The sequence below is a fragment of the Gymnodraco acuticeps genome, unplaced genomic scaffold, assembly GCF_902827175.1.
Source record: "Gymnodraco acuticeps unplaced genomic scaffold, fGymAcu1.1, whole genome shotgun sequence".
Lineage (NCBI taxonomy): Eukaryota > Metazoa > Chordata > Actinopteri > Perciformes > Bathydraconidae > Gymnodraco > Gymnodraco acuticeps.
The window spans coordinates 355,198-381,156 of NW_022992308.1; the positions used below are offsets into that span (position 1 = coordinate 355,198).

At 43.3% G+C, this 25,959-nt stretch overlaps 1 protein-coding gene across 10 annotated transcripts in view; it reads right to left on the reverse strand.

Moving 5' to 3' along the window:
• diaph2 (diaphanous-related formin 2) overlaps positions 1 to 25,959 on the reverse strand; it is a 402,550-nt gene that overhangs the window by 279,561 nt on the left and 97,030 nt on the right. For all 10 annotated transcript variants that reach the window (XM_034208121.1, XM_034208120.1, XM_034208122.1 and 7 more), the window contains 6 exons: positions 11,226 to 11,300; positions 11,055 to 11,124; positions 10,252 to 10,388; positions 7,692 to 7,800; positions 4,605 to 4,715; positions 2,920 to 3,032 (listed from right to left, as the gene is read on the reverse strand). In XM_034208121.1, the coding sequence (XP_034064012.1) occupies positions 2,920 to 3,032; positions 4,605 to 4,715; positions 7,692 to 7,800; positions 10,252 to 10,388; positions 11,055 to 11,124; positions 11,226 to 11,300 (615 nt within the window). The remainder of the gene's footprint in view (positions 1 to 2,919; positions 3,033 to 4,604; positions 4,716 to 7,691; positions 7,801 to 10,251; positions 10,389 to 11,054; positions 11,125 to 11,225; positions 11,301 to 25,959) is intronic.

Here is a 25,959-nt window from a genome sequence, read left to right on the forward strand (position 1 = left end):
ATACCATCTTACAGGCTTACGGGGCCAGTGGCCGCCCCCTGCCATCAGGCTGAGATGCCACTCTACAAGGAGCATCTCAACATATTGGGCTGCCCTGAGGGTGGTGCCCCTGGAGACCATCTACGCCGCGGCGTCGTGGGCGTCTTCTGGCACATTTTCCAGTTGTCATCAGGTCAATGTCGCCACTCCCCATTCTTTGGGCGTGGTCCTTTTGCCGAGCTCCGCTGTTTCCAGTGGTGAGCAAGGGCTTGGATTCTTCATGACATTGTTGGTATAAGTCATCCAGTGCTTAAAGCACCGCCTCTGGCGGTCAGTAGGGACGAAATAGAACGATAGTTACGGCTGTAACTACGGTTCTATGAGTCCCGGATGACCGCCAGAGTTCCCTGTCACTCAGAATTATTGTGTGCTCGCGAGAAGATTCTGGGAACAGATCCTCTGACGACGGCTGATATAGCCGGTGTCACATGGGTCACAGGTGACTTTGTTGTTATTGGTACTCGAGCTGCGCATGCGCGCAATGGACATATCCAGTGCTTAAAGCACCGCCTCTGGCGGTCATCCGGGACTCATAGAACCGTAGTTACAGCCGTAACTATCGATTTGGTGCCTATTTCATTTGTTTGCTTGAGAAAGGAGGATTTCCCTGTGGAGACTCATCGTGTTTGAAAAAGTGGAATAAGCCTGTCAGATATGAGCATACATGCAAAAAAAAAGACTTAGTAGAGAGAACCCTGTTAAGCTTCTATTGATGAGAACCTGATTGGCATCCTAACATGAAGTGCAGATCTTGACAATGTGTTAAATATGTACGTAGTGAAAGAGACAGTGAAGCAACACTTTCATAATGGAGGCAGGATGAACCATGTTGTGATGCTTCTCCCTAGTGTATCAGGTAGAGCATATATCTGTTAAATGCATAAGTGTTTTTCGCTTGAGTGTACAGAATGAATTAAGACCAAAAAGATCACTATAGCAGCCGTCATATTTCTAAATCCACTACTACAAACATCTTGTAAAAATTGACAGATTTACTAATGGTGTTATTCAAAACCCATGACCGATTAGAGCGGACATACACCTAACGTGTTTTAAACGGTTCTGTCAATGCTTTATTTATTCCTAATGTTATTTGTCATGTTACATCAACAGCTAATGAATGAGGACTCTGTAAAAAAATTAAATAATAATGTATTCCCTCAAAAACAGAAAAAACAGCACTTAACTGCATTCTCCATTTCCCATGCCATCATCCACACAAAACAATCTGCAGCAGTTGCAATTGCAGAAAATCAATTCTTTTAAATACTGTTTGACACTCTTCCTATTAATTTCAACAATGCCTGTAATTAAACTCGTATCCCATATCAAATTTTTAGAGGGATGGGAATACAGGCTCCGCTGCAGTATCATTTCCCTCCCTTGTATTAGCTGAGTATGAAGCCTGGGAGAATTACAAATCCTGTGAGATTCAATTATAGCCTCACCACAGCAGCATTTGAGAGGACATGAGAAGGAGCTCAGACTGGGAAAGTATCCAACTAGCTTCGTCTATCACTAAGCTGCAGACATAAACCTAATGTAGAATGCCAATCCGTTCGATGACACCCCCTCCACGCTGTCTTTTCTCTCTCTCAATCTCTCTCTTTACACTTCCTCTTGAAATAATGAATAAACATGAGTGGCAGTCAGGTGTGACGTTGGCCAGTCAGTGCTGGGGTCAATCAATCACCATTCCACAGCTCATTAATATTCATTAGTGGCCTGGAGTCACCTCCGCGCACCAGGACCGGGGCCGGACACAGAGGAGACGAGCCCCTTGGGTTAATATTCATGAAACTGCTGGGAGAAAAAAGACACATATGCAACGCTCAGGTAGTAGAAGTACTACCAGCGTGATATCATGCATATACGTGTGTGTGCAGTTGTGTGCGTGGGTGTTTGAGAGCTATGCAGGAAAATGAAAAAAAAGGTAGCCTGGGATTTCGAATCATGCTCAGAGTCTGCAGATCAATACCACATTGTCCTTGGAAACAAACATTGGGCCTACTCATTTGTGAACCTGCTCAAGCACATCATTAATCCAGGTGTACGTGTTTTTCCTCTCCACTCCCACACATCCACAACCTCCTCCCCTCACCCTGAAGTGTCAACACACACTGTCACTCACTGCGGAACTTGGTGCCAGTACTAGAAGTCAGGGATTTTGTGGAAGAAAGAGGATGTGCGAATGACCATCTGCATAACAATGTCAGCGTCTGGTTTGTCTGCTCACAATGTCAGACGTTCATACATAGCCGCAGAGAAGATTTGTGAATAATTAAAGGGTATTCTCTGGGATGCTTGTAGTGTCTAACTCTGGACTAATTTACGGCTCACCTTATCAACTTCTACTCTGCATGTTTGGAGTCAAATGGACACTGGCAGATTGCTGGGGGAGAGACAATTCAAATTTCGAAAAATGGAACAGTAAGACAATGAGTGATAATGCCTTTACAGGAGAAATAGTGTGCATGTAATATAATATGACTCAACATAACACATTTTGATTGTGTTCTGTGAATAATAATTGGTAAGAACCAGCCAGTCTGATATTATTTTTTGTCTTACAACAGTCCTACTTAAGTCAAATAGAAGAGGAGAGAAGAGGAAAGGAGAGGAGACAAGGATGAGAGTCAATAAAAAGAAGAGTGCATCGGTGGGAGGTTCAGATGACAGGGTTATTTACCTATACCTGGTCAGAGACGGAGCTGGATATTGTGCTCTGGCTCATCAAATCCTTCTCTAATGAACCAAGCTATGAGAGGCTTAAGCCCGTAAAGCTTGACCAAACCCACAATATACACTCATCTCACACTGTTAGTTCTGCAGGCCGATTTATCTGTATATTCACACAGAGGGAGGGGAAAAAAAGGATATTCCATCTCAGTGCGGATGTCATCCAGGCGATGTGAGAGTTCGATGGAATCCTCCTCCTTGTTCTCATTGAACACCTTCAGCTGAATGTCGAGCTCCTCTGTCTCTTTCAGCTCCTATAATGAGTTAGACACACAGAACATAGCTGAACATGTGAACAAAGGTCATCTTGCAGTGTAGATTATGATAAGAATTGTATCACCTGCAAGAAATAACTTTTAAAACGTATTCCTCTACAATTGGAATTGTGTCACTTTATCAGGCCTATTGTAAAAACGGTGATACTAGTATATTAGTAGAGTACTGTAGAGAACTGTGAACTGAGACGCCCTGGAATCTCTCTCTCCAGACAGAACCTATTCCTGCACACCTGTTCCAGCCACGAGGGGCTCCGGCAGTGCTCTTTACCACTTCTCTATGAATCACCGGCAGTGGAGTTTACAGACAGAGACAGGGCCAAATGTAACCCAATTTCTGCAGGTATCAATCACCCTGCACTGTTTTTGGGCGCACCATCTGTTTTGAGCAACAGTGGTTCAGAGGGAGGAGCACAATTGAACAAAAAAAGAGGGAAGGAGAAAAGAAGGGCCAAGTACATGTGTCAAGGACTATAAGAATAAAACAGATTTTGCTTTTTTTTTTCACCGACGGCTACGCTGGCTCTCGAGCATAACTCATAATTAGATGAACGAGTGTCAGTTTGAATGTGGGCATTAAAAGCGGTGAATGTGGCATTCATAAATGACTGTACACTGAGACTCTTTCATATCACAGGGCAGAATTGAAGATAATTAAAGTAATGGCAGTAATAATCAACAGGAGCAGCTGGGATGACTTATTAACAACTGGCTTTGTGACATGCTCACCCCACTCGCTACAAATGAGAGCTTGAGTGATGAGTTGGGGCTCGTTTGCCTTCGCCTCATGTGAAGATTTGTAGGCCTGCTGCTAACGATGCCAGGTCGACCTGTGATGAGGGGCTGGCACTGCATCACATCTGACACAAGCTACTACTACTAGTTACACCGCAAGAACTTCTACTACTAATTTCCTTTATAAGAAAAACTTGTCTTACATATGACATTTCTCTTAAAGGTGGGGTAGGTCATTTTGGAGAAACCAGCTCGAGTGCGCTAGAATTTGAAAATACACAACCGGAAAAAATCTGCCACTTCCTTACAGAGCCCCTCCTCCAACACACACGAATTACCTACCCTACCTTTAAGTGACACCTGGATTATTTGGTTTGAATGCCTTATTGTTAAAACTAAGCATTACATAAATAGCACATGTTGTTCCAAGTTTTTGAATGACTGAAAATGTTCTTTAGTCATTTATTAACTATATATTCAAAGAAATGTTCAAGTTTGGACACTTTTAAACAGCACACATTCAAACTCTGATTTGTTCTGATATAATGTGATCTACTAGTTGCAGTTAGAAAGTATTCAAAGAGCCTCTGGGAATCATTACTATTAAAAGTAAGGTTATAACAGAATTACTAAGGCAACACAGTGCTGTGTTATTTGACCAGAATGTGTAATGAATAGCATTGATCGAATATACCGATTAACACAGGAAAAAGTAAATATTTGGGCAAAAAGGTCTTTCACAAAGTCAGGAGCGACCTTGAGTTCTCATGCATGTGAATAATGCAGCCATGTGCTGTGAGAAAGTTGAATACTCACAGGTAGGATCTTCTTGAGGCCACATCTCAAGAACTCGTTGCGTAGGTGTATCCGGAAGTCCAGGTCATCGGGGGAGGTGACCAGCGCATTGATCAGCTGCATGCAGGCGACCTGTGGAGGAGACACACAAAATAAGGAAAAGACCACAAATAAGAAATAACACATACAAGACGTAATAGTATGAGTGCACCTTTTGTGTTTTTGTATGTAAAAATATGTCTTTTAGCATAATTGTTTCTCTTAACACTCTCTTTCCGAAACAGAGAGGGATGGATTTCATCGATGAGGGAAGAAGGGTAAGGAGAGACAGAGAGAGAGAGAGAGAGAGAGAGAGAAAGAGAGCACAGTTTGCGCATTATTAATGGTTTTATTGGTAAGGGAAAAGCCGCAGTGTGTGTGTGTGTGTGTGTGTGTGTGTGTGTGTGTGTGTGTGTGTGTGTGTGTGTGTGTGTGTGTGTGCGTGTGTAGGGTGAGAGAGGGGGGTTAAGAAAAAAATCGCTGATGAATTATAATGAGCAGTAAGGTGTTTCAGGGGAGCAAGCCATGGATAAGACAGTTTTCCTTGGACAAAAAATCGATAGCAGGCTGAAGGATTCCCATGGATGCTGTGAAACGTCGTTTTCTGAAACCTTGACCCTGTACTTCCTGTTCTGAATGGTCTGCTTTATTAATAAGAGCCGAAACAATGCTGATTGTGTGCAGTTGCCTGGGTCAGTTTGATCAAATGTCTTACCTACTAAAACCTCCAAGCTCCAAGAATGTCATCTGAAATACTCTCTTATTAATAATTATCTTGCTTCCACCCTAAATATTTATATACTTTGGTTCAAAGAACCTTATTTTGATTGTCATTGATTATGATCAGTGCAAGAATCTAATCTTTTTGAGTTGTATTTGATGAAAGGCAAAACAGAAACGTATTTGAAATGAAGAGTATTGGTTTGTGTTGGTGCATGTTGTTATGCAAATATATATACTGTGAAATACTGCACGTTCCCATTGGGAAAGCACATGCTTGTCGCAGTAAAGGATGCGCCGCTGTTGACTACGTTGCACCAGTGCGCGGCTCCAGGAACATGGCTGACTTGTTCATGTTCCACTAAAGCTTTAGAGCCTGGAACCAGACCTGTGCATTGAAACCTGACATGTTACTGTATCCACCAGAGGCCGCATTCATAAAAGACATTTCGCCAAATCTTCACAGAATTTATGCGAGGCAAGAAAGCTGTGGAGCTCATGAACAATTCTTTCTCTTCTTCTGCATTCAAATTGAAACATACATCAAGCAACTCAAACATACCTCGCATGTACTGTGGAGTGGGAAGCGGTTGTGTTGGGGTTCAGGTTGGGGGAGTTCTCTGTGTTAGGTTTAGAGCTGCAGTGCGGGTTCCAAACATCGTGATCAAAGTTCGACAGATGGGAAGTTTTTTCTTAAAGTTGAAATGCAGAGTTTCTCTCGTGTTCAGCAGGCAAGCATAGCCTGAACTGCGTCAAAAAATGTTTAATGACATTATCTAAGTCTACTTCTACAGCCCTTAACAGGTTTGGGATCAAAAAAAAGTCTATTAATTTCCTCGAACCCCCTGCATCAGCAAAGCATTTTAATTTACTTCACAATTAGCAGAGCTTCATTTCATTAACCGCAAAATTTAAAGGAAAAACAACAGCCCCCTAATAAAAGAATATCTACTTTCACTTTCACCGCCCGCCTCATCAGTTTCCTTCATGACTTCACAATCCCCGCAGTTAAAAAGGTAATTCCTTAAGTAATTCCCTTCTTTTGTTTCACAAAACATGTTTTAAGCTTCGATTTTATTGCTGCTGTAAAGAAGACTAGTGGAAATGAAGAGAGGTAGGTGCTTTACAGTAGTTGCCCTTTCACACCGAGTCTTCTGAGACACAACTTGACAGCAGTGTGTAAAAAAGCAAGGGGAAGTATTTGTAAGATGTGAGAAAAAATGAGCAAGATAGTGAGAGGAGGAGAACATAGGAGAAGAGAGAAAAGAGACAAACTGTTTCACGGGAACTCAACCTCTGCTTTTTTTTTGTGTTCGCAAAACTCAGCAGATGTGCTCAATGGAGCAGGTGTTTTGGATTAAAGCAGTGGCAATGGATCTCCGGGTGCATTTCAATAGCGCAGTGATCACATCCCATCATTCACAAGAGGTGCAGCGGGGTTGACAAGGGGACCCAAGGACAGTAAGAAAAGCAGAGAAAAACATGTGTATGAAGACAGCTGAGGTACGACGGGCCCCAGAGTGACTCGACTGTCAATGTCTGTATTGTCTGGCATTAAAAGTGGTTTTAAAGACAAAAGGGATATGTGTGAATAACACTGGACTGTGATGGGTTTCTTTCCACAATACATGGCAGAACTCCTGCTTTTGTTAATAAGTTACCTGTTTCATTTCAAAAGTTTGGATTGTATTAATAAGTGTGTACTCAAGGCATACTGAAATGTCGACTGTACCGCAGAAAGCAGTGTTATAAGTGCAAAAAGAGTTTTGGTCAAATAACCATTAGGGTCACCTTTATCCTAAAGGTCCCCTATAATACTGTTTTTCATCAATATATAGCTCAGATATATACAATACATTTCTCTGAAGTGTTTGGCAGATGATGCATTGTAGCATCCCATAATCCCCTCTGTTTCAACCCTGTTTCAAAAGTGCTGATTCTCTGTCTGTTACTTTAGATGAAAATAAGGAGCCCCTCCCCACGCCCCTCTGAGAGGTATTTGGTTACAAATAACTCAATGGTTCTCTAGGAGGAGATGCAGGTGATAAGGTGGGGGGGGGGGTACCTTGGTTGGTTTTTGGCTAATGGTTACACACGCCAAGAAATCGTTATGACATCATAAAGTAGCCAAAATCTGATCGGCTTATTTTCAGACAGGTTTTTATAGAAATGGATCAGGACAGAAAGTGAGAGAATCTTTGTCCCTGAAACTTACAGAGTCTCTTTACACAGAGGGGACACATGTTGATGTAGAAAAGACAGGAAAACGTGCATTTTGCATGATAAACTAATTAATAATAGCTATCAGACAGTGACGTTATTGTGTTTCTTTTTGGTGTGATTCCTAACCTGGAGCTGCTGGGCTTCATGGTTCTCCAGTCCTTCCACAATCGAAGCAAATCTCTCTTTGTTGTTCCTCTCTGCAGCAATTGTCATGGCAGCTAGAATCTTATCCAGGCTGGAAGAAAACAGGGAACAGGGAGCAGGCACAACACAAGAGTCAACAAATACTTTTATCACCTCACTGACAGGACATTTACTCACAATTTCCAGCTCAACCACTGTGTATCTTATCTCCCCTGTGTGTTGGTGTGGACATTTGCTCGGCCAGTCTTTGGTCACCCTGACAAATGTTACCGCGCTCCATCTCTTTGAATGGAATCCGGTTTATTATGGTGGCAGTATCCATTTTTGATCTCATCATGATTGTTACTAAAGTGATGCTATACAAAAACAGGGTTTTACTGCAAATGTGTTCAATTGTCAAAGCAATTGTGGATGAGTGTATGTGGCTGTGTGAGAAAGGATGAAAATTATAGTAGGGACTGCCAGACTAATGTGCAAATACACCTATTGAGAAGGTAAGCAAATTGAGCACTTGCAAGGGCTCAAGGCAGCTCCGCTAAATAGAACATTGGACAATTTCCGTCTCTAAATTGTAAATGAAAGAGGAATGGTGTGCTGCACATGCAAACGCACACACACAGGATGCAATAAAAGTTAATTGATGTATTTTGAGCAATTATGTAAACAGTGATTTACAAGTGCACACATTATAATTGGAAACAGGTGGTCTCTCTGACACTTCAAGGCCCCATTCGCTATTTTACCGTAATCAAGTGAGATATTGAAACGCTTAATCCTTTCTTTAACCTTCTTTCTCCCGGAGTACAAAAGGGCTCTTAGTCTGATATACGTTCACTCGTTGTTCCGATAAATGTGTTCAAAAATAAATAAATGGACACACAAGGGCAAAGGTTAAACTTAGAAATATCAGCCTTATGCATGTTCATACTCACACATGCCAGTTGGCTTGTTTTTTCCATTTGTATTGCCCTTATCAGCACAAAGACATAAGACTTTCAGGATGACAAATGAATAGCAGTTGCTTTGTGAGTGTGCGAGATGGTGTGTCCGACCAAAAGGACTGTATGTGTGGAGTTAGCTTGACAAAGAGATAAATTGAACAGCCACGCTCTGTGATAGGGGTTACAGAGTCACAGACAAGCATGGGGGGTGCTGCATACTGAGCAGCTTTAAAGCCGGTTCAGGCGAGGCTTCAAACGGGCCAGATAGATCTGCTTAACTTGTCGTGTTCCCTTTTTGATGCTGTCAGCTGAAGTGGGTGTTGAACATGAGCCAGCGTCACAACATAGGTTGGTAGAGACGTTTTTGAGCAAGAAAGTGACGCCTCGGCTCCTTTGGCTGTCATTACGACAGGATAGGTTAATTTTAATGCAGAGATGTGATCATGGCAAAGATTTCCATGCTAGCTTTAACTTAGTCTTGAACACTTTGAGATTGAGACAGACAGACATGCACTATCTAATCTCCCCGTATTTGGTTAAATAGCTGTCTGCGGGCATGGTGTAATGGTGACTGTAATAGATCATTTATTAAATGTCAAAGTGTTACATTAAAGGATTATCTGGACGGTCAGAGGTGTGAGACACTCTGCTGAACTCAGCTTCTCCAGCAGATTTTGTGTTTTTTTTATTTCCAGCACTGCATACAGACTGACTTTGAAGTGCCATTGTTATTCTAGTCTGGCCCTGTGGGAAACAATAAAAAACACTCCCTTAAATCCAATTTATAAGCTGTCAGACCGGTGGTGTGTCCGTGGCAAACTGCACTGAGTAGTTCAACACATTAAACAGACTAAACTGCATCATCTAACCATGGGACCCTACAAATGTCTATCCTGTGTGAGGTCATCTGTCATCGATGAGCACAGTGGGTTAACATGAATACATGCGGCTCAGCCTCTGATTGAGTACATGCCACCTAGTGAGAGACGATTAAAACAATAGTGATATTCAAGTGTTTACAAGAAACAGACGTCTCCTATCTTCTTGCTAAACATTAGAGAGTGAAAACAGAGTGGAGACGGACCTAATCTTTATCATATTTGTATATATATTTGGTATTGGTATCGTGTTGTTTCACTATCAGCTGTGATTTACTGAGAAAGTACACTTTCAACTTTACATGGAGGAGGTTACGTAAAATATTTAAAGGGTCAAATTGCAAAACAACATATTACCACAAGGTAAGCTGGGTAATAGCTATGCTTATATTTTTATTTGAAAATGTTTACGGTATCTGTCACTGAAACCTCTGGACAGTGTCTACAATGGAAAATGTCCGCAGTGATGTTTGCAGATTATCCTGAGTAACAAGAAACAAAAGTGGATTTATATTCACACCTAATGGCTAATCATTTGACACCTTAGCGATTAGAACTGAAGCTTTTAAATACGTTATCTGATATGTGACCAAATATGTATGTTACGTAACATTATTGGGAGGATATCATTTACATATTGAGTCTTTCATTTTATGCAAGACTCAAGAAAGAGCAAGATGTGTGCGAACTTAATGTGACAAACAGTCAGGTAATTGGACTTACATGTTTTCCTCTCCAATAATACAGAAAGCAGACAGAATTTTGACGGTCTCTGTCATCATGCTGGTCTGTTTTGGGTCAATGGCTCGAGCCAACAGTAGCAGGCTCCGCTCATCTCCCAGGATCCTTTGCAGTCCATACTGTGAGACATAGAATGGAGGAGGTGGGAAACAGAAAAGGTCCATTGGGTATAAATTAATGAGAGCATTCATGGGGAACTTTCACTTCAGGTAAAAAATGAATTATAGAAAGAAGCTCAAATGTACGTTAGATATAGTTAGCCTTCATTTTATTTTAAGGAGGGACAACGAGGCCGTGGGAGAAAATGAAGAGGATGATGAATTAATTCAATTCAGGACAGGACTATAGGGACAAATGCTTATAGTCTCCTGTACCTTTTAGTCTCCCCACCACTGAAGGAATGGGCAGAGCAGACCACGTGTGGGGATTAGCTCCACGAGAAGCAATATCAATAGTTCATTTATCCTTGAAATGTGTGCCACTTTTGAGAAATGAGCCAGGCCTTCCCAAAAAAAGATAATTAAAAGATCTGAGACTGTGTGCTTGAAATAGTAAAATCTGCTTCCCTTTGGTTTGACACCATCCCAGGCTTGTCAGAGTTTTTTTTTTTTATCATAGCATGATTTCTACACACTGGTATTACATATTAGACATGGCCTTTACACTTTAAATAGTGAATTGAAATTAGCAGGACATTTAGGAATGCATCCAAGAAATACCATTGAATCATGCATGTATAATGAGGTAACATTGTGTGTCGATAATCTTTGTTGACTCTTACAAACCTTGTTGTTCATAAAAGCCTTCAAGCATTGGATAAGCTTATGTTGGTTCCGTTTATCAATATTTTCTTGCCTGAAAAACAAAAATGAAAAAGGATATTGTGATTATTGATCGCATCAGAACCTGTCGCTTAAAAAATGACAGATATTGGGATGTAATAAGAGATCACTTACTGTTTCTTATCCAGCAGCTTCTCCAGCGCTTCCAGCAGAAGACCAAGACCCTCATGACCGAAATTATTAACCCAACTAGAAAGAAGACAGAGAGATGCACAAAAAGTCAGTTACACAATATTCAGTCAAAATAGTAATTGTCCTTCCGGTTTATTGTCAGCCATGTTGAACTACAGGACAAAGCAAACACAAACAAAAGTGTGTTAACCTCAGAGGACTTCATTCATCCATACTAATTATTTGGATAAATTGACTGCTGTTGTTTCAAATTCCTAATACAGGGAGCTGCAAATAAAAAACACCCTACCCTCTCGAATACTGAATAAAGTCTGAATGAGTTTGAATTTAAACTGTTCCCATCTACAAGCAAATGAACAACCATCCATCTAAACTAGTGTTCTCATCGCTAGGCAGTTTGTTTCCCGGCCCCCCTGCGAGCCGCTGTGTTCCTGTGCCAAAAGATTAAGCAATGCAAGAAAGATAACACTGTAATCGATAATGGATCGCGAGAAATAATTGGCTATAAACCGCAGCGTATCAAGAGACGGCAAATGATCCGGTGCAGATGAGCCCGTTTGTCTGAGGCAGGAGGACAGACAGGCTGGAGAGGGGGGGGGGGGGGGGTGGGGCTAGATTATGTCATTAGCATTACTTGTTTTCAGGCCCTTAAATGTCAATAACGCAGAATGCATGGACCACTTTCCTGGCCTTAATAGGGCATAAGTCAGTGATTAATCTCGCCTTTTTGACAATGATTTGAAATAATAATGGTTTAAGTATTAAAATCTCTTTTATTGACTCGTGAGTCAGAGGAGACCCTCGGTTACAAATGAGAAGGATTAAGCCTGAGGCGACTGGCAAAGCTGAGGTGAGGTATTCCGTTGATCTGTGACATGCTACAACCCCCCCCGCCCCCCCCCCACCTACCATTACTCAAATCACATTACCAGACAAGCAGAGGAAATGTATAAGTTATTGATACTTAGTGTAGTGTATAATGATGATCTGTTTCCTTAATAAAAACAAAACATTATATTGCAATTTATAAATGTCTGTTTACAATGAGTGGTGAATGTGGGCTTCGATTGTATTTAAGTCCATAAAAGAAGAACAAACTGTCTCAGTTCAGTTCAGAATAATAAGATGTTATATTTGTGAGGTGGTAAAAGTAAATAAGAAAGTCAGACAACAAAGAGAAAGAAAAAGATTTAGAGGGATCCAAGTGCAGTAAATCCACGGCTTCTGCTTACGCTCCTAATGATGGTATTGTCAGTGTTTAGACAATAGGAAATGGTAAGGACAAAAGTAAAGAAACATTGTGTTTATTACACGGTGAAACTGCATCGTGAGACTCTGGAAATAATGTGTGACCTCAACGAGGGGTGTGAGAACAGCAGCGAAGGAAATAAAGAGCTTTGTTCTCTGCAGCAAGGACAAGTGGAGGTTAGACTTCATTTCTATGTCATGCTTTTTATTTTTTACATCAAATAAGGTGGGTATACTGCTTGCTGAATGTTTTTATATTTTAAATATATTACTGACCATTATAGAAATCAAATTGATACATTTTACATCAAGTGACCCATAAATAATCATATTCCTACATATCTATTAATATCAAATCATTACTAAATGCTCACTATCTTTAAGGAGAATATTTGAGTGGAAAGGATTATTTCCCCACTGTGATCTCACTAGGGATATAACATCTGGTTAGATTGAGAATACTGGCTCCCACTCACCATACTTCAAGAAATAGACATTAGTTATAATTTAAATGTGTTATTTTTGCGTTAATCCGAAGCATAAATTCAATCAAATAGCATTCTTAAAACCATTCATTATCAAATCATGTTTGGTGTAAAACACAATAATTGACACTCTTAAATGAAGTTCTACAAGTAAACCCTTATCTCCCTAAAACTTGACTTAAGAACTTTATAAAATGCAGGGATATGAATGTCTTCGTGATGATTCTCACGATGACCCTGACGGAGCAGAACGGAGGCTCTGGAGGACATAAAGAGAAACTGGACATCTGGTATGTTTGGAAATGAGCGTTCATATGCTGTCACACAACGAGCAGTCAGGGAACCCATCCCATCCATTGACGGACTGTGACCAACAGTCAGAAAGACTGAAACCCTATTCCAGCAGTCAGAGCCAGCCAAAATGTGACTTCACTATGGTCAACAGTAAATGATAAACATTTGTCTAACAGCATCGATCCAACCTAACGACTCCCTTTCTACACTGTTCACAGAGCTAATTGTTTGATATGATGTTAATGTTGCAACCCATATTTCAGCTTTACAATGAGTTATGCCACAGAATGTAGTGAACATGATTTCTTGTACCCCTGGAGTTTTGGAGTATGATACACAGGTTACAGAAATATGTTGACATTCAAATGAAATTGGATGAGGATCAATCTTATACAAACACACACTTTGAAGTGACTGTTATTTTGTATATATTGATTGTTGTGCTTGTATGTATGTCTTAATGTGTGCATATGTATACATCTGTCTGTTGATTGTGTATATTATATAGGTATATATACATATTTGTATGTATTTTTGAATTCGGGATTATGGGAAACGATATGTCGATCTCTCTGTCTGTACACACATTGATTGACAATAAAGTTGACTTTGACACATTAGGAACAAACGTAGTAGTAAAACATTAGTGAGAACGTTTTACTATCAAACAAGTCAATAGGTGTAAGAAGTTAAACTAATTAAAACAGTCTGCTGTAACAGATGTTTGTCTGAAATGTTTACCTTCTCTCTATTGTTGTTGGACTCAAACAGAACGGACATAAAAGAAAAGAGGGAATTGCATTGTCTGCACTGAATCTTGTTTTCCTCAAGAATGTATACCTTGCTGCAGGTTGCAACATAATGCAGTCCTCCTTCAAGGTTTTTAAGGCAATAAATGGTTCCACTCCTCCCTACATCCCATACTGTCGATCATTTCCTGTCCCCTCACGTATCCCCTAAGGTCTTCAGCAGCTTGCCTTCTAAATGTCCCCCAAGTTACCACAAAGAAAAGGAGAGATGATGCTTCTGCAGTGTTTTCCCCGAGGCTATACGCAATGCCCTTTCTCTCTTCATCGGAGGAACTGCCTCTATGGACAACATACTATTACAACTAATAATACAAATACCTACACTACAACCACAAATCCTACTTGTAGTGTTAATAATGTTACCATTCCGGTCAACAGGCTGCTTGCCTACCAGTCTTTGTATACCTCTATGTCATAAAAATAATGTATCCCAACATATGATGAGATAAACAAGCTTACAGTTTTACCTATGAGTATTGTAATCTGATAAACAGTGTGGCTTAGGAAGTAGAACAGACAACGTACAGTGGCTTATGTGAAACATAACGTATTTGTATCTCTGGGCCACTAAAATATCAATATAGTAATTCAACTGTTAAGGAAGGAAGTTGAATGATCCGTTCCTTATCAGTCTGCCCTCCGAATACGGGCATGCATCCAAGGATTTCATTAACTTGAGGGAGAACTTCTTCATCTAATATTGATGGCTATAATCCTCTAGTTAAGTGCCACCAAATTGTGTTTTTATTGCAATCATGTATATACCGCAGGCAAAATAAAAAATTCATGGTCAGTCTCGGGGAAGCAATTTTATATTTTGTGTTTCTTCCTACTTGCTAGGCAGAATGAGGTTCTAGTTACTAAAATGGCTAAGAAATGTAGGCATTTAAAATCCCTAAATCAAGTGTTAAGGTATAAACTAAATGTTTACTAAAAACATTTCAGCCACAGAGTTATGTTGTGTATTTGCTTTTAGCTCAAAAACAGTACAAATATTCCCCAAAAAGATGGTACTGATTTCCTGACATGCTACCATGACAAAATGTAGTTATGTGTTTGTGATATTCATCTATGTGTCTCATTTTTAAACAGCTTGTGCTGTTAAGGGTCAGCGGGGACTATCCCATCATGTATTTCATTAGAGACAGGCTACGCCCTGGATCGGTCACCAATCCATCACAGGGAAACCCAAACAGTCACACAAAGGGAGAAATGATTGAGGCAAGCCAGAAAAAGTAAACTCCACTGGAAACACCACAGATGGCCATCCTGCTGGGAGGTGGACTGATCCGCTATGAAAAGAAATGCACACGGTTTCTGGCATGTGTGCACTATATGTATCTTATTCTTTTATACATTTCTTCCAAGCTTACCACAAGAAAGACTTTGCTGCTGCTTTGAATACAAATATGACATTCAATCAATCACCTGCTCACAACATCATTCAGACAGTCTTGACATAGCTCTCTTCAAATTGTACTTCAAGGTTCTCCACTGAAAGCAGAGAAAGGGTTCGAACTAAATAACCCGCAGTAGCACTTCTGCCGCTCTGCATGTATTCAATCCATTTTTATTTATATGGCGCTTTTGAGCTACAAGGCTATTCAAAATGCTTTATCCAAAACATCAAAAGCATCCTGACAAAGTGCAAAACAAACATCCAAATTAGAGCCAAGGAAAAATAACATTTTAAGAAAAGGTTATAAAGTGCATATTGTACAGGGCAGTGTAAAAAACGTATAATTTGATTGAATGCAGCAAAAAACGGAAGAACCTTCAGTTCGTGTTTTAAAGAACTGAGAGTAGCAGAAGACCTACAGTTGTTTGGGTGTGTGTGTCTCCAAGTATGGTGCGCATGACAACTAAATGCTGCTTCTCCATGTTTAGTTTTGGCTGCGGTGACAAAATCAAACCCGCCATTAAAGACATGAGTACTTCATAACGTAGCAAAACATCTGAAACATATTTGGCCCCAAACCATTATTTGGCCTCAACACTAAGTGATGTGATCCACCTCCTTTTATTAGAGAGTAATAGAGCAGCAGTTTTCGGAATCAGCAGCAACTTTCTCATAGATTGTTGAGGAAGACTTGTAAAGACACAGTCTTGTTGTTTCTACTGATGATAAATGAATTGACAAGTTTTTCAAAATCATAAGGGATATAAGTCCTTTAGTACATCAAATATTCTTAAGGTGAAAGTGTTTAAGTAAAGAATATTATAATGATATAGGCTGTGTCCCCTTCTCTGTTCAAGGGAAGACAAGTAGCTCAGAGTGTCTCCTAAGTTACTGCATCTGGGGACTTCAACATTGTTTCAGCCTTACATTGTTCAAACATAGCAGCTGTAAGTGTTCCTTGTTTCATGGTGAGGTGTTTCCTAAGTGGGACAGTGCAAAGGTAGAGTAAACAATGAGTTACAGTGTCTACATTGCTGTATATTGCTAGATGTAAGGACATAATACTATAGCAACAAAGGCAGAGAACCGTGTAGAGTGTTTGTTGAGTATTAGCGCGTGCACTACGCTCTGCATCAGCCAAACGACTCGCTGCACCCTCGCTGCGAGGGGGACCCAAGTTCCAATCAGCAAAAACACGTGGGTTTGCTATCCTGGCTCCAAGATGGTGGAATGAGCTCCCCATTGACATCAGGACAGCAGATAGCTTACACACCTTCCGGCGCAGACTGAAAACTCATCTCTTTCGACTCCACCTCGAGCGATAGAATTACTAACAAAGAACTGCTGCACTTACTAATAAAGGACTGGCTTATCTATAGCCAGTTGAGTAGCACTTAAAATGTTTGGCTCTATGAAACCTGATGTACTTATATGATTCTGTTTTCTTCAAGGTTGTGTGTTCCTGGTCAAATGTACTTATTGTAAGTCGCTTTGGACAAAAGCGTCAGCTAAATGCAATGTAATGTAATATTAGCCATGGTAAGTGATACAAAGATGAAAGCACGTCATCAGAAAGTGACTCAACAGCTTCAGAAGCAGAACACCCTCACAACTTGTTTGACTGATCGCTGGTCTCGTGTGTACAGTAGACATTGTTTCCGGTCAATATACCAGTGTCATTATTTGATCATGACTAGGTGTGGAGCTTTGTTATTTAAGGCTTTGGTGCGAGTGCAATATCTTTGATATTGTATTACAGGCTAAGCCATGCAACTGTCCCTCTGTGGCAGTACCGACCTATTCAGTGCTACACTATTCCAATTGAAGCACACAGCTCTATGAAACCAAGAGCTCTGAACATCATAGCTGGGAAACCAAGCACTACCAGTGTCCGCTTAGTGATTTGCCATGCCAAACATGGAGCTACATTATACTTTGATCAATTTAATAGCCTCCTGAAATATCTATAATTTAAAGGGCATATCAGATGGCAGATATTCTGTAGTTTCCTCAAAAAGGAATATGTGCAACAACTTTATTTCGCCTTATTTCTAATATGTCTAATTTGTCCTTTAGAGTTATTAATATTAGTATTGTTATTATTATTATTTGTATTATGTCTGATAGAAATGTTGGAAAAAAATGTTGTGGCATTTGAAACTATTTTCCTCTAAGACAAATATATATGTTTCTTTTAATCTCAGGAGCACTGAAGGAATCAGAAAAGTGAGGTGGTAAAACAGGCTAGACAAAACATCGTTGTGATGATGTCAGAGGCATTTTTGGTTGCCCGAGAAATGTGCTGTTATTGCTTGGAGCTTTATGTTACCAATAGCTTGTGTGCAAACCGTTCGCATTAACATATAGCATTAGTAAACCTAAGTGTATGACCAGTGAGTTAGTCGCTGCTGGACAAACGGACTGATAAACGAACAGAATTACATTGTTATCTCATATAAATAATGCTATTATAAAATCTAAAATAGTATGGAGGACTGTCCTATATATTTGCTCAAGCTATCATTGTTTTATATACTATACTAATACTATATCATACAAATACAGAGGAATTAATCCCCCAGCTTATCTATAGAACAGCGTGAAGAAAATCCAGGCTGCAAAACAACAACTGTCAGCATCAACAAACAAAACTATAGGTTACTTGCGTAACCCCAGTTCTCAGAGTAACATGAAGTGAGATGTCTCACTATGGGATGCGCCTCATCGCGGAGCAAACAGAAGCATCAATCTCATTACGCCAATCCTGATTGGCTGGAGATCTTGACATCAGCGTCAGGGAAATCACCCCCTATAAGTAGCTTGCGCCACAACGCATGCGCCATTCAAAATAAGCACCTCTTCTCGCTTCACCATAGCAAGGAGGGCCGTCTGGTGAGACATCTCACTTCATGTTACTCTGAGAACTGGGGTTACGCAAGTAACCTATAGTTCTCATTCATAACACTCCGTTCGATGTCTCACTATGGGAAATTGTAGCTCCCGTATTGCCAGACGAGCTTATCTCGAAAATCACCAAACCAACCAGAACTTAACAGGTAGAGCTCTGACTCAACCAGGTGCCCAGCACTGCTTGAGTCACACTGGGAGCAGAACGTCCAGCCTGTTAAGAGGCAGACAAAAGTGAGCGGCGAGGACCAGCTCACCGCTGCACCAATGTCTTTGATGGGAGACATCCTGGACAGAGTCCAGAATGCAGCCAGACTCTGAGTCGAAAGAGCTCGCGGACCCGAGGGTGCCTGCGAACTCTGACTCGTATGAGCCCCAAAGCAATTGCTTCCACAGACCAGTGGGAGAGCCGTTGCTTAGTAACAGGCTTGCCCTTATAAGGGTTAGCCCAGGACACAAGGGGTTGGTCATTATGACAAAGCACCCTTGATCTGTCCCTGTACGTGCGTGAAGCACGGGCTGGACACGGCAAATCCAGCCGCTGTTCCCCGGAGGAATACAGTGGCGGGGAGGATGCCTTAATGTCAAATGTGGTACCTGAACCAACTGCCTTAAGATAAAGGCAGGGTCAGGCTTCAACCACACTCTGTTTGCCCTGGGGCAAACTGAGTGCATGAAAACTGTACAGATAGTGCATGAGTGCCACTGGCTCGCTTGGCAGCTGCCAGGGTCAGCATCATGTCACACTGTATTTAGATTGTACCACTCACGGGCCAGGCCCATAGAGCCAAGCGCTCTGGGTGTGGGTGAAAGATCGCTCCCCCCCCGCTTGGGACAGTATGTCCCTGCGTAGTGGGAGCTGCCATGGCTGCCCGCACAGCAGCTGATATATCTCCGCTAGCCAGTACATAGCTGGCCAGTGCGGAGCTATCAGGATAAGTGTGTGGCGTTGCTCTCTCACTCTGGCCAGAGTTGGGGGTATCAGAGCCAGGGGTGGGAACGCGTACAGAAGCCCCGGGGGCCAATTGTGCGCGAGTGCATCCACGCCTAACGGTGCATTTAGATCGCGCATCGAAAAGAACAGCTGACACTGAGCGTTGTCTTTCGATGCGAACAGATCCACCGCGGCTCTGCCGTAACGCACCCACAGCTGACTCACAATCCTTGGATGTAGAGTCCAGTCTGCATAAAGTGGTATACCTCTGGACAGTAGATCTGCCCCGAGGTTCCTCACTCCCGGTACGTGCGTCGCTCTCAGAGAGAGGAGACGCCTACCGCTCCATAGGATAAGTTTGCGCGCCAGTGTGTGTAACTGGAGAGAACGCAAACCCCCTTGGCGGTTAATATACGATATTGTGGTCGTATTGTCTGTCCTCACGAGGACGCGATGTCCCCTGAGGAAAGGCAGAAAGCGTTTTAGGGTGAGAAACACCGCTAAAAGCTCCAGGTAATTTATGTGCGCCCGCTGGAGGTCTCTGCTCCAGAGACCCCTCACCGGGCGACCTTCATAAATACCTCCCCAACCTGTCAGACATGCGTCCGTGGTGACCACTTTCCGTGAAAGGACAGCACCCATAGGCACACCTCGTACTAGAAAAGTCGGGTGCAGCCAGTGGCGCAGTGCCATTACGCATTTCACAGTAACCATCACTCTCCGCGCGCCATGGCGCGCAGGGTTTAGTTTTAGGGCGGCCACCCAGCGCTGAAACTCCCTCATGTGTAAGCGTCCCAGTCGTACGACCAGGATGGCTGACGCCATGAGCCCCAGCAATCGCAGGCATGATCTGAAGAGAACATGTTTGCGCAGCTGGAAAATAGCGAGACAAGCTCTGAAAGCTTTCACTCTATCCGCTGACAAGCGAGCTGAAAAGGGCACCGAGTTCAGGTGTAAACCCAGGAAGAGTATAGTCTGCGCGGGGCACAACATGCTCTTCTCTGTGTTTATTATGAAACCCAGGTTGAGCAGGTGCTTTACGAGGACATTTGTCTGCGTAACAGCCTCCTGCTCCGACTGTGCGAGAAGCAGCCAGTCGTCCAGGTAGGTCGCCAGGTGGTGCTTTTAAAACCCCAGCCGGCACTGCGCATGCGCGTGACGGTGGTGCCTTCACAGACCCGCCTGTAATCCACCTTTTGAGAGATGCCGAAGCTGCTCTCAGAAGGGGAACAGTTGGCGGGCTGTTTATTGGTTTTATTGTTTTTCTTATCATTTTTTTGAGCTGCGCCCTCGGCCTGAAGCCTGGATGCGTCAGCGGCAAATGTATAATGACAGAGGAACAAACAGATTTGTGACATGTGTTTTTGCGGACTTGAGGATGGTGTTGAGGCATCTCTTGAGGCGGCGGGAACACATTTAGAGCTGGGGAACCGTGGACTTCCAGCTCTGTCACGGAGGGGAGAAGGAGGGGCTGTCACGCCGCTCGCTTCTTCTTCCTCGCCTGCTGGCCGAAATTCTGGGTTGGCTGCGCCTGAGCTGCAGCCGGAACCGGAGATTTTCTGGGCCAGCTCGCCCTCGTCTCCAGCCTGGGCTGGGGACTCGGGGCGGGCTGCGACCTCTGCGTTTTTGGTGTTTTAAACCGAGCAGGGTTCAAGGAAGCTTGGGCGAAGGACTGCTGCTGCGAAGGACTGCTGCTGCGAAGGCAGCGGCTGGACCCTTCGAGGGAGGCAGAGGTGGAGTGCCTCGTCCTCCCTCTTTTTCGACTCACACCTCCTTTTCATGGAAGCAAGAGCGGAGCCGAAAATTCCCTCGGGAACGATGGGCATATCCAGCACATCCTCCTTTTCCCGGTCTGGGAGGTTGGTGAGGTTGAGCCATCTCGCTCTTTCCTGCACCACCATGATCCCCATTGCCTTACCCGTGGCCTGGACGGCGCAGCGTTGGACACGGAGACAGATGTCTGTGACCGCCGCCATCTCGTCCAGAGTGGCTGCCCCTGGGTTACCCGACAGGTCCTCGCAGAGCTCCGCTTGGTAAGCGGTTAGCAGCGAGGCCACATTCAGGGCCCTGGCGGACAACGCTGCGGCTTTGTAGGACCGTTCAGTCATTGTCGACTGAAATCGGTCCGACTTTGCCAGCAGCGTGGGGTTCCTGCTTGGTGACGGGCCCATCCTCGGTAGGAGGTGAGCTGCTACCAGCGGTTCCATGGGCGGTATGCGGAGCAGGCTGAGCTTCTCCATTCCGTCACAGTCTAGGGAGGAGGCACCCTGGATTGGGACCTTGTTGCTGAAGGGCCGGTCTCTCCACGAGACCGACACCTCATCCAACATCTCCGGGAAGACCGGAAGGAGTTGTCTCTTTGTCCGCGCTGCTTGGGGAAAATGTTTCCCTTCGTAGCGGGACCTGGAGGTCTCCTTGGCCATTTCAGGCCACGGGATGTCGAGTCTGGCCGCAGCGCGTTTGCACACGGCCTGCAGGTCCATACTCAGACAGGGCGAAGCTGGTGTGCTATCGTCTGGGAGAGCAGCCCTCGCTCCAGGCTTTGCAGCCTGAGCCGATGACATGAAGATGTCCTCTTCATGTTCATCCGACTCGGACAGGAGGAACACCGAGGCGTCCTCTTCGTCCTCGTCGTAATTCAGCTCGAGGACATCCTCCGCGGGTGAGACCATGGTGAGGTCTAATTGGGAGCCCCAGCTCGGTAAAGCGTGGGGTCCCATTCCCGCGTGTCTTGCCACCACCGGGTCCCGGCCTGCCAGGGCGCGGGAATCCGGTTCTGCGGCCATCGCAGATACTGAGCCCCAGACCGACATGGAGAGGGGTTCACTCTCTGTGGCAGATGCCCCCGCGTCTTGACTGCCGGCCGGCAGGTCAGAGGACATGGGGGGTTCCTGCTCCGACAGGCTAGCTTGGCGTGCTAGCCGTCGGCGGAGGCTCTTTACGATGAAGCGGACACAATGTCCGCACGAGCCGGGGTTGTCGATAGCGCCTCGGGCGTGTTCCAGCCCGAGGCAGGACGAGCAGACCTGGTGTGTGTCTGTGCCCGAGATCTTCAACCCGCAGCCGCAGAGTCGAGCCACCGAGTCCCTGACTCCTCTGGTGTGAGGGAGAGGGGCGTCCATCTTGTTCGCCTCGTGGCGTGGAGAGGACCCGCTCTCAACAGGTAGGTTGGGAGAAAAAGAGGTAACCACCCTGTCCTTAATCCGGAGAAAAGGACGGTGTGGGTCTTTTATTCCCAGAGAATACTGACTGGTGTGGCAGTATGCTCCTTTTAATCCTTTCCTCCTCCGTGGGGAAGAGAAAAGAAAAGACTTCCTCGCTACCGTGGTGTCGGTAATGAGGGAGCAAGCTAACGCTAGCTTGAAAAAGTCAGACCTAGCTTACTTTCCGGGGAAAGAGAGCGGCAAGGTCGATTTCAACAATAACTAGCGTTAGTAATTACCGTCTTCCTGCGAAGCAGAAGCAAGCGCCCGTCGACCGAAATGGATATTTGGGTTCAGTCTGTGGACCGTGAAGCTTGTCCGGCTACCATAGAGATGTGCTCTGAAGCGAGAAGAGGTGTTTGAATGGCGCATGCGTTGTGGCGCAAGCTACTTATAGGGGGTGATTTCCCTGACGTCAAGATCTCCATGGCGTAATGAGATTGATGCTTCTGTTTGCTCCGCGATGAGGCGCATCCCATAGTGAGACATCGAACGGAGTGTTATGAATGAGAACTTCATTTACAGATTTGATGGAAATATACCACCCACAGTTTCCTCTGTTGTTTTTTGACCCTCACTAATATAATCATTCACCTCACACAAAAGTCAGTTCAATATTTAATACATTGCCAACGGAAGTGGTATATCCAAGGTTACACATACACAAATCCAAAATCATTGACCTGTGCTGTCCTTGAAGAAGAACAACGAGCAGCTGATATTGTTCACGTGTAACTCAAGGTACATGCACTCTCTTTTTCCAAGTGACAGGTGCTATGTCACTCCACTGAGCCGTCATGGTATTATCTCAGGTTTCTATCTCCTGCTGGCTTGCACAGATCTTAAATATAATGCAAGACAGAAGAGAAAATGTCATGGCTGGAAGACCCAAAACACACATACTTTTCATTTTAGTCAACAGATAAACAATTAAAGAAAGTGGTTTCTCTTTAACTGATGTTTCATAATAATATCAAAGAAAAAAGCCCCTGCAAAGGATCTGGTCATGGTAGCAACAGGAGCTAGCCGTTTTCGTCCTTGTGTGGCCGGGGCCTTAGTCTGAGGAGAAGTCCTGATGTCAGCACCTCAAGATTGTGATTGCTGGTGTAGCCAAGCGAGGGCAGGAACACGAGCAGTGTGGTACTCAAAAGGAGCACTTTGCACTTCTGATGGTGTTTGAGTCACAGCTTGAATCCAAAACGTGGTTCTTTTAACAAAGACTGATGCTGATAATGTGTGTGTGTGTGTGTGTGTGTGTGTGTGTGTGTGTGTGTGTGTGTGTGTGTGTGTGTGTGTGTGTGTGTGTGTGTGTGTGTGTGTGTGTGGTGTGTGTGTGTGTGTGTGTGTGTGTGTGTGTGTGTGTGTGTGTGTGTGTGTGTGTGTGTGTGTGTGTGTCGAATGTGCAGAATTTGCCCAAAAGGGGTGCGATTCTGGGGATAGTGAGTCTCAATCGGAATTAAATCAACTAGTGTGTGCAGAGAGCTGACAGAACACCATGTTCCCCAGTCACAAAGAAAATGACCCCCCGTGGAGTGCAAAACACTTTGAATTATTCCCCGAACGACAGCAAGGATTCCTACACAACAGGCTGTACTGTGAGGTGACAGAAGACAGAAAGCAGTACAAAAGCTGTCAGATTGCAGGTTGATTAGACCAATTAATGTCATTATTATGTATATACTAGTAAATGTGTACTTGTTGTAGAACATCAGAAGAAGAATCAACCAGTTTGAAGCGATGTTTCCAGTCATTCAATGCATTGACAACCATTCATTTGAAAGCACAGTGTCTACTTTCAAAGCCATAAAGTAGCCATTTTGTTTAATCTTTTGTTGCTGTCACCTTATACAGTAGATGTATAAACGATTTGCAAAGTATCATAGTAAATGTTTCAGAACAAGCACATATATGTGTGCTATTATCTGATATCTCATGGGGAAAACTCTAGGACAGCTCTGTAGCACTCCTAAATCCTGGAGCAGCCATGATGGCCTTACTAGGTTACAAACGTGTATAAATGCTTTTATGCGGAGGAATAAAAGTCGGGACAATAATGAGTGACTGATCATTTAGAGCAGATTGGACAGACTTTCCGCTCATTTCTGGTTGGGATTATGTGCCAAATACAAAGCAGAAAAATAGAAAGAGAAATGTGCCGATATGATATAATAGCGTTGTCAAGTTGTACTGTTTGGATGCATGTTAAAACTGAAATTAATGTACAAATGTTCTGCGTCCGAAGACATCTTATCCTCTACGATAAAATCCAAGGCCACATTTAGAAACAGATATTCCTGAATTATGTATGTATCACGTTGGGGCAGTTAGAGATACGGTTATCTTGGAGGTTAGCAGATGGTGTCATAAAATGAAATACACATCACTCTTAAAATATACCCAGGCACTGAGGACATTAATGTCTCCAAAATCATTTTAACTGCCTTTGAGGAAGAAGGGCGAGCGTCATCTCTGAAGTCAGCTGCAAGGGTAAAAGTTAACTTGCTCATTTCTGACTGCTCATCACGTCTGTTGAAGCCAGTGTCATAACATTTGTGCCAAATTTAACAGTCAAATAAATCTCCTTGAATGCTATAAAACGAGAATGATGGTACCATTGTGAGACGTAAAAGACAAAGGAGTGAGGATTCTTTAATGAGTGAAATATGTCTGTTACTTTTGAAAGTGTGGAGGGCTAAAGATACCTTTGCCTGCAAGACCTCAGCTAAATGATTGTGTCATTTCCACAGCGTTCCTGCCAAGTTTCTCCTCAACAAGTGAAAGAGCAAACGTGTATGAGGCCTGCAGGCTGAGAGTGGTTTGTAATAACACTAGGAGTCCAGGGAGTAGAGTCTCACAGCCTGGTGCGAAGAAAATTACCCCACCGGAAAGCTTCCACTCCCACTAACGTCTTCGCTGTGTGTATAACATCCACAACGTATTTTATGGTCTTGACAGGTTAGGTTTTTGGATCTCTTGTGTCTTTCCTCCTTCCTTCCTCAAACTTTCCTGGAGGATGTTAAATCTCGATCTTAATGTTAGGAAGTCAAATTGCTATGTTTCCATTACTCTGAAAGTGATGGGTTGGGAAGAAATGGGGCTTGATCCAGAAGTGTCAAAGGTGGTCATGTGTCCAAAGGTAGCCTGCCTTGAACTCCACGAGGCACATCAGAATTGTAATGCTAAATTCAATTTCAAATTGACATCGAGTCTGATTGAGCTTACAAAAGCGCTATCCAGGATTACAAAGTGAATACAGAGGATCAATTATGGATGATTCACTGATATAGAGAGCTATTTCCACATCAAAAATGACAGACTTGAAACAGTTATTCATCTCGGTGAAGAAAGTCAGACAGAGTGAGCTCATTGATGTCTACTGTACCTACGTCCTAGGGCTGGGACAGGGTGCTCAGTATCAGTAAGTTATGGACCTAAAT